At 52.8% G+C, this 9,249-nt stretch overlaps 2 protein-coding genes across 3 annotated transcripts in view; one reads left to right on the forward strand and one right to left on the reverse strand.

The window, feature by feature from the left end:
- Nucleotides 1-2,495, forward strand: part of NAGS (N-acetylglutamate synthase) — a 6,455-nt gene extending 3,960 nt beyond the window's left edge. Inside the window, exon 7 of one of the 2 annotated variants that reach the window (XR_001138090.1) lies at nt 275-315. Coding sequence is in view for 1 of the 2 variants with exons in the window: in XM_012659089.1 (XP_012514543.1) it covers nt 275-428 (154 nt within the window). In the remaining variant the exon portion in view is untranslated. Of the gene's footprint in view, nt 1-274 lie in introns of both variants that reach the window. The other variant, XM_012659089.1, reaches the window with a different exon arrangement.
- Nucleotides 2,005-6,212, reverse strand: TMEM101 (transmembrane protein 101). Its single transcript, XM_012659090.1, has 4 exons — nt 5,994-6,212; nt 5,519-5,699; nt 3,846-3,992; nt 2,005-3,041 (listed from the first exon to the last, which is right to left on the reverse strand). Exons 1-4 carry the CDS (start codon nt 6,128-6,130, stop codon nt 2,733-2,735), a joined length of 774 nt encoding a protein of 257 aa, XP_012514544.1. The 5' UTR covers nt 6,131-6,212; the 3' UTR covers nt 2,005-2,732.
- Between the last annotated feature and the right edge of the window lie 3,037 nt (nt 6,213-9,249).

Genomic DNA, 9,249 nt, shown 5'->3' on the forward strand with positions numbered 1-9,249 from the left:
CCCGGCCAATAAATGTTTTTTGAAAACAGAATCAGTGCCAGGTATGGTGGCTCACACCTGTAATTGTAGCACTCTGGGAGGCCAAGGTGGGAGGATTGCTTGAGCCCAGGAGTTTGAGGTTGCAGTGAGTTATGATGACACCACTGCACTCTAGCCTGGGTGACAGAGCAAGACCCTGTCTCAAAAAAAAATAAAAATTAAAAAACAGAATCAGTGAGTAGTGAGCACTGGCTTTGCTCTAAAAGCTGCCCTCCTTTCACTGCCCCTGACCCAGGTACTTCAAACACAGTGATGGCAGCTTCTCCAACAAGCAGTGGATCTTCTTCTGGTTTGGCCTGGCAGATATCCGGGACTCCTATGAGTTGGTCAACCATGCCAAGGGGCTGCCAGACTCCTTCTGCAAGCCAGCTTCTGACCCAGGCAGCTGACCCTCACTACAGACCCCCACCCTGGCCCTGGGACAGCCAGGGTGAACCAAAAGCCATGCCTGCTGAGGGTGACCCCATGCAGCCACAGGATGGATGGGGCTTGTTGGCTGAGTGATCTGTAGAGGAAGCAGCAGCCTCCGCTCTACCCAAAGGGGTCCCCCAGTGTGACAAGCACAGGAAGGAGGGGTGCCAGCCTAATCTCCTGACTTGCCCCAAAGCAGCAACCAGATAGCCTTCAATTTTCAACCTGGGAATGGGGGGTGGGGTGGGGCACCACCTTCCAGGGCTCTACTCAGGGGTAACCTCAAGGGTGGGGTCAGTTTTCTGTGGCCTCTGTGCTGCGTTTTCAGGCTCCCTTACCCGAAATATCACCCCTTCCTGCCTGATATTCTACCACTCATTTTAATTCCTTTGGGTCTTGCAGCAATTTTTCAGGAGGCCTTGATTAAAACACAAATACTTGTCTAAGAGTCAGCTCACACTTGAAAGGAAATTAGGAGTGACCTTTTAGAAGTAAGATCTCGAGGGCTGGGGAATCAGGGGGCTCCTGGAGAGAGTAGAGTTGCTAATGAGATGGAGGGCCCAGGATGAAACGCTGCCACCGTCTCCCTCACCTGGGGGTCAGCAGCCCTGAGGGGCTTCCCATCCCTACACCATGCCACAGACCAGGCGACAGCAGCCCCAGCTCCTTCCCTGTGGATGCCTCGACCCATGGCTCCCTTTCCAGGCTGGGCTCAGGGCCAAGCCCACACAGCTGTGGCTCATCTTTCACTCGCAAGAGCCCAGAGAAGCCACAAGATGGCTTTGGTTTAAAAGCCCAAACTTGGATGTTTCCCCCAGGCTCTACCATAGAGGTTGTGTCCAGTCTCTGCAGGACCAGCACACCTCAGATGGGCAGGAGTCCAGAGCCTGGAGTTTCCCTCAGACATTTTTTTGAAGGCCCACGTTGTGCCAGGCACCACACTGGCTGCTGCTGCTGCTGCTTTCTGGCAGAAGGTGCATGGACACGCAGGGAGATGGCCAATGAAAAGACCACTGAGGCACAGAGGGGCAGTGGCAGAACTGAGGCCCCAAGAGCAGCCTCTGTCTTCCCCCAGGGAATGGGTCATGTTGAGTACACATCTGGGCTTGGGCATTAGACCAGCCTGACCTGGAATCCAGCTGTGCTGGCCTGGATTTGCTCTGTGGCTTGAGGCAAGCTGCTTACCTTCTCTGAGCCTCTGTTTCCTCACGTGTAAAATGTAAAATACTCAGCTCCATACTGGACACTTAATGTTGGTTCTCTCTCTCCAGCTGCTCTCACCAGAGATTTCTTCAAAAGAACTAGCTCCAAATGGGGAGGAAAACACAAGCTACAAGAGGGGCTGGGATGAGAGATTAAAAGCATATAATACTGTGAGGATTTTGACATTCTTAAAAAGAGAACGAAAGATCTGTGGGGAATCTAGGAACAGGAGAAAGGAGACAGGAGGACCAAGGTGGGGCTTAACCAGATACGGTCTTTCAAGAAACCCAAGATCAATCTCAACCAATGGCAAAGTGTCCCGTGGGGAGAACAGAAAAGCAAAATCAAATATCTATATAAAATGTTTATTTTTGGAGGACTGTGTGGTCTGGTGTTTGGGAGGGCACTCCACCCCTACCAGGCCAACCACGGAGCTGGAAACAGGCAGCAGCGGGGGAGAAGCTGGCCGCTGCCTGCTCCACCCCTGCATAGCCCACAGCAGACCAGGGCCTGCTCTGCTCTCAAGGTGGGTGACAGAGAGCTGGTACTGTTTCTGCCCCTGGCATACCCTGAGAACCCACGTGACTTCTGTGGCGCCTGGGCCCTCTGCTCCTCTCGGGCCTGAGGCACGTGTGTCAACACACATCTCACTCGCGATCTCTGGGAAGCACTGCAGAGCCTAGCTGCATCTGCCAGGTTCGAAAAGGAATTTTTCACATTTGCTCATTTCCGGTCTCCATCTTCCTTCCTTCATCTCCCACTCTTAGTACCCACAGCCCTGCCCGCCTTACTCCCTTCTCAGGACAGGAGACCCAGGGAGCAACTGGCCTCAGCTCTCCTAACAAACTGGAAAAAAAATCTGTGAGGCATTAGCGCCAGGGCTCCCACCCTCCCAAGGGTTGAGCCCAGGAATTTAGGGAAAAGACCTGCCTCTTAACAATGCAAAAAAATAATTAAAAAAAAAAAAAGCAAACAAACAGACCAAAAAGCATAAATAAACAGCAACTGGGCCAGCAAGGAGGAAGGCAGGGTGGGCCTCAGTGGCTCCCTGTGCCCATCTCAGCCTCTGACCATGCAACTCAGCCATCAGTGGCCAGGATGACAACAGCCCCAAAGATGCCCACACTCTCTCCAAGGAGTTTCATCTGGTTCCAGAACTCAACACGCCGCGTGTTGTGCCAGTAGGCAACATTGCCATCAATGAGCAGCATGACCGGGGGCAGCAGGACAGCCAGGATCTGGGCAGCCAGGGTCACGTAGTAGCCCGACAGGAAGGCCAGGGCCAGGACGCCGTACAGCACGAAGAACAGCTGGATCATCAGCTCCCCTCCTGGGAGATGGTTCAGATACGCCAGCCGGTCCTCCTTGCTGTGCTGCAGCGAGTAGGCCTGGAGACACACCATCCTCTAAGACTCTCCAAAAGGCTGAGAAGCCCATCTGGGGAAGGCCACCCCTGAGATGGCACCTGCAAGTCAGCCCCTGCAAGGTGGGCTTCTGACCCCCTGCTCAGACTGGGGACTCTCTGAAAGACAAAGAAGGGCCTTTGTCTCCCCCTCAGACTATGGAGGCCCAGGAGGTTAGGGATTCTATCTCCCCTCACCCTGGGGGCTTTGAAGGGAAATAGTGTGTCTCCACAGTCAGACTGGAGCTCCCACCTCTGAATATACTATGAAAGCCCACACAGAGCTCTACACACGACATACAATACCCAGTAACTAAGATCAGGCTCAGTGGCCTGGGGCCTGTCCATGTTTCCATCCACACTGGCCTCCCCTAGCACCAGGGAGGACTGTAACTGGCTACCCCAGGCAGCCGCCATCAGCCTTACGGGGCCGAGTCCCAGCTGGGGCCAGACCCCTACCAAACTTCTCCTTTGTCCCTTCTCGCAGCCCTCTGGGGGCTGGAGCCAAGAGAGAATCACCCCATCTTGTACTCTTGGCTCTCAGGGTTAGGACTGAATGATCAATCCAATTTCCTCTTTACCTGGTGGTGATAATGTTGGAAGAAGAGGCTCTTAGCCAGGCATTTGGAAGGCCCCTGAGGCCTGGAAGGTGGCCACACAATTGCCAGGAGCCAGGCCTTCAGCAACTACATACAAGGCCTTGTTCTACCCACCTTCCTGCGGTTCTACTGGGCCTGGCTCACATTTCACTCCCAGCCAGGCACCTCCAACCAACAGTCCCCCAACCTACCACGCAGATGAGGTAGATGCCCAGGAACACCTGGCCGGTGGATTGCAGGGAGCGGCTGCGGGGTTTCCGACGGTACAGCTCCCCAGCACCGCTGGCAAGCACAAGAAAGCCGCCAATGATGGCAACTGTGCGCGAGTACATACGGACCTAGGCCAGGGCAAGGGGACCCCAGTCAGGAACTGCAGCCACCACATTTCTCCTGGCTGCTCAGAGTGTAGAACTGCCATCTCTACAAATCCCATTCCATCTGATGAACCCTCTTACCATTTCCAAGCTTGGTGGGCAGGTACAGCAGAGATAGATAATTCTTTTTTACAGAAGTGGAAACTGAGGCCCAGGGGGGTTAAGAAAATTCTCCAAGGTCCTACAGAAAGTAAGTGGCAGAACCCAGACATCATGCATTGTCCCCCTCCCAACCCCCAAGTCTGCAGACTCTCCTCCTGGTGTTCTTTCCTCTATATAGTATGTGGTTTATTCCATTAAAACACAACAACAAAAACCAGGACCAGGAGCAGTGGCTCAAGCCTGTAATCCCAGCAGTTTGGGAGGCCGTGGCAGGAGGATCACTTGAGGCCAGGAGTTTGAGACCAACCTGGGCAACATGGTAAGACCCTGTCTCTACAAAAAATTTTAAAAATATTAGCCAGACGAGGTAGTGTGTGCCTGTAGTTTCAGCTACTTGGGAGGCTGAGGTAGGAGGATCACTTGAGCCCAGGAGTTTGAGGTTGTAGTGAGCTATGATCTTGCCACTGCACTCCAGCCTGGGTGACAGAGTGAGACCCTGTTTCAAAAATAAATAAATAAATAAAAACCCACGGATCTCACTGACCTGTAGCTGTTCACACATCTGCCTCCCCTATTGGACTCACAGTCCCTTCCTTGAGGGTAGTGCTTTTGTCCAACCCTATCTGCAAGCCTGCAGTGCCTGGCACAGGTTCTGGCATTTACAGGTTTAAATGCTACACTAAGATTAATTAAATTTCATAAAATCAGATGATTTTATGAAAACTGGGTACTCTCCAAGGTCCCTTTTGCCCTGTGAATCTGGAATTACTAAACTAATGGTTTTGTTTGTTTGTTTGTTTTTGAGACAGAGTCTCACTCTGTTGCCCAGGCTAGAGTGCAGTGGCATCAGCCTAGCTCACAGCAACCTCAAACTCCTGGGCTCAAGCGATCCTTCTGCATCAGCCTCCCGAGTAGCTGGGACTACAGGCACACACCAGCACGCACAGCTAATTTTTCTATTTTTAGTAGAGACAGGGTCTTGCTCTTACTCAGGCTGGTCTCGAACTCCTGAGTTCCCACCTCGGCCTCCCAGAGTGCTAGAATTACAGGCGTGAGCCACCCCACCCAGCCCTAAACTAATGGTTTAACAGATTCTGGGAACCAGGTGACTTCTGGTCCCGCCAGTATGCTAACTGCGGTGTGACTCTGGGAAAGTGTTTCCTATCTCTGGACCTCAGTTTCCACACTCTGGAAGGGAGGTTTGTGTGGTCGCTAAGATCCTTCCATTTCTGCGGTCTCTAATGGCTACAAGCCTAGGGGTTCGGCCCTCCCAGGCTTCACAATGTGCACCTGGCCAGAACCATGCATCACCCACCAACCACTCTGAGCTTTGGCCTTTGACTCCCCATCACCCATAGCGAAGCCCCTTCTAGGGCCGAGGCGCTCACCTTTAGCCAGTCCCCGTAGTGGACGTAGCCCCCGATGTAGGCGGCGTAGGTGCTAATGGCCAGCTGGAGTGCGGCCCCCAGCGCGAACCAGCGCCGCTTCACTCCAAAGGACATGAAGCTAGCACACAGCACGGCCGCCCCCATGTCGAAATACAGGTAGGGCACTGGGATGTCGGGCTTCCTGCGAGCCGGGAGTGGGGAAGCAAGGAGGACAGAATGAAGGGGAAGAAGAGCCCTAGAGTTCCCGCAAGCTCCACGCTCCCCCAAACAGAAGCCCCCTCTCATGGCTAGGACCGCCCCACCAGATCTGGCCCAATGCCCGGACCAGGGCCCCTCCCGACGAGGTCCCAATTCCTCCCAGTCCAAGGACCCCAACTTCTGGCTCCCAACTTCTGCCCCACGTCACCGCACCCCGGTTCCTAGGACGAGCCGTACCGCCCCCAACCGCGTACGGCGGCTGCGTGGACCTGCTCACCGGCGTGCCTCAGCCCTTTCAGCGTACAGCATGAGTTGGCTGAAGCAACCCCAAAAGGGGCAGCGTGTGAGCAGCACCGAACCCAACTGCATGATCAGCTGGAGCATCCACCGTCTCGAACCTATTTTCGACGCCATTTTGGGAAAGGGCAGTCCGCTGCGGCCTCACCCCCGTCAGGGAGGCCGGCGCGGGGATGGGACACGTAACTTCCGGACCTGTAGCCTTCCCCCCGCCCCCTTCCGTCCGGAAACAACGCTGTCCCTCTCTAGTTCCGGACCGAAGGAAGTATTCTCGCTGCGAAGTTCAGCCTTCTCCTTTGTCCATGGAGACTTAAGGGCTTCTCCTTGTACCTGCAAAATTGAAAACTAGACTAGAGGGAAGGAACAATGGGGTCAGAACATCAGAACTCTTGGACTGTAGCTTGATATACTGAAGCAAACTAGTTTTTGAGTGCAGCCAGGGCTCTAATCCCAACTCCAACCCTGTGATTTTGGGCTCATCGCCTAAACTTTCCAAGACTCATCGTGCAATGGGACTAATGACATCTACCTCAGAATTGCTGTGACGTTTAAATGTGACAAGGTTGGTCCTAGCACATAGTAGAGGTTCAATAAATGGTACACACACCCCAGAGGAAATCCCCCTTCTTCTGTTAAGTTCAAAGGAAGGGGTCTTCCTGGCTCAGTCACTGTTTGGTCTTGGTCTGCCTTTTGTTCGTGGCCTGAGAGAAGAGGGAGATCTAATGTAGACATTTGGGACATCTCAAGTCAGTCCATTTCCTCCAGTTCCCGGTCTCCTGCTCTAGCCCAAGCTACCATCTTTTGTCAGTGTGACTGCAGCAGCCTTCCAGCTGGTCTCCGCCACTCACCTTCGGAGTCTATTCTCATCTCATAACATCAGCTACTCTTTCTTTGAATCACTTAGCACAATGGCAATTAGATATTTGTGATTCTTTTATTAATGACAATCTTCCCCCACTAGATTGTGAGCTCTGAGAGAACAAAGACAGTGTTCGGTTTCTGTTTACTGATGTTCCTTGACTTACAATGGGGTTACATCCCCATACATCCATCATCAGGTAAAAATATATTAAGTTAAAAATGCAGCTCACTGCTGCTGCCCAGCTTTGCAAGAATATGGTTTCTAATGAATGCAGATCACTTTCACACCATCATAAAGTTGAAAAATCCTAAGGTGAAACATCCTAAGTCAGGGACCATCTGTAGATCCTTGGGGACTAGTATACAGGATGCATTCAGCAAATAAGTGCTGCTCAAATAAATGAACAAAAGGTGTTGTCACTGTGTCTAGTTCATGGTAAGGTGTTCAGTAAATATATACTGAACAAATGAGGAAAAGTTCTGGGCACTTTGGGGTTGTCACCACAAAGATGCCACCACCTACCTTCCTGTGCACATAAACCCATTAACACATGGATTCACCTTCCAATATTGAAGTTAAGACCCTGCAAACACTCTCAATAGGTCATTTAATTCAGAAAGTCTGCTTCCAGCTCTGCGGGGAAGGGAGAAGAGGCTCATGTCCAAACAGCCTTTCTGACCACATGAACTTAAAAATTCCTAATGAGCCAGTGAAAGCTGAACAATAAAACACATTTTCACTTTTCATTTTTAACAAACTCATTAGGATATGGCCTGGGTATATCAGAAGGAGTGTGACAGAGGATATATCAGTGCAAAGAACTAAGGAATGGGATTGTGCAAGTGTGTGTTGGGGATGGGGAGATCTCTAGGCAAGGGAAATGAAAAAAAGTCTGGGTTAAAGGTCATTGTGACCACCTCTGCCCTCTAGTAACAACCACACAGAGCAAGTTTTCTTCACCACAATACAGGCACATAGTACAGAACCAACTTTCCGATTGGTTTTATTTTTCAAGTCTCCTCACCCAGCTCTGATTTAAATGGACAAGATGCACAGCCCTAAAGAGTTGAGGACCAGAACAAGGACTGAGTACAGTATGTCCATAAAATAGTCCTAGGAGTCTGCCTGGGCTGTGCCCACAGGCACAATGCCCCACCCTCCCATTGTAACCTTAGCAACCAGTTTCCAATCAAGTCTCCATCAGCAGAGGCCAGGGACATGTGTGAGGAGGGAAATGGGGATTGGGATTAAGGAAGCTTTCCTTGGTACCCACGGAACCCCAATTCCTCTGGGTTGAAGTCCCTCTCTACCTTTTACTGCCCTCTTTGCCAGAGGGATATTGAAAAGGGAAGAACTAGGGGCCAAATCCTAGTGTTTAGTTGGGATAGATGCTGGCATCGTGCTCAGTCAGAGGAGGACAGGTGGGCGGCCCATGTTCTGAGAAATGAACACAGCCATTTGTTCCTGCTGCCCCCATTCCTCCCACCCCTGCCTGGCAGACACCTGAGCCCCACAGACTTCTGAGGAACTTCTTTTCCTCTCCATAGCTCCCTCAGCTTTACTTCCTTCAGCTGCCTTGATCTCCCTCTGTAGCACCCCTCACCTCTCCAGGGAGCTCACCAGCTCCCCAGCCTCTCCAGGGCCCTGCCTGCGTTTACGCTCAGCCGTAACCACAGCCACGGTGAGCAGCATGGTGCCTGTGATGCCCAGCACGGAGGCTGTCTCAGCCAGGCAGAGCCAGGCCTCCACGCTGCTCAGCACCGCTCCCACCAGCCCTCCAGGACCAGCGCATGTCCAGTTGCCCAGGTCGACCACATGCAAGTGCCACAGGTCATCCAGCTTCCTGAGGGCTCACTGCAGGTCACAATTGCATGTCGAGGGGTTGTTGGCCAGCAGCAGCCCTGTGCCTGCTGTCTGGATGGCGGCCACTGCCTTGAACTCAAAGTGTTGCAGTCGGTTGCCCACAAGAGAGAGGAGGCCCAGTGCCCACAAGCCTGCAAACGCCTCAGCCTCCAGCTCACTGATGTTGTTCCCAGCCAGAGAGAGGACTTCCAAGCATGGCATGGTAACCAGGGCAGTGCCCTCCACCCGCTGCAGCCAGTTCCCAGCCAGCAAGAGCCTACATAGGTGGAAGAGGCCACCGAACCCCCCTGTGAAGAGCTCAGCCAGCTGATTGTGGCTCAGATCGAGCTGCTCCAGGCTCCCCAGGCCCCACAGGCTGCTGGCCTCCAGGGTGATGAGTAGGTTGTGAGAGAGGTCGAGGCGGAGCAAAGAGCCCAGAGTGGCCGAGAAGTCTGGGGGCAAGAGGGTCAGCTGGTTGTGGCGGAGGTCCAGCTGCTCCAGCAAACTCAGGTCCCCTAGGGCCCCACCACTG

This window comes from Propithecus coquereli, unplaced genomic scaffold (assembly GCF_000956105.1).
Source record: "Propithecus coquereli isolate 6110/MARCELLA unplaced genomic scaffold, Pcoq_1.0 Scaffold598, whole genome shotgun sequence".
Taxonomy (NCBI): Eukaryota; Metazoa; Chordata; class Mammalia; order Primates; family Indriidae; genus Propithecus; species Propithecus coquereli.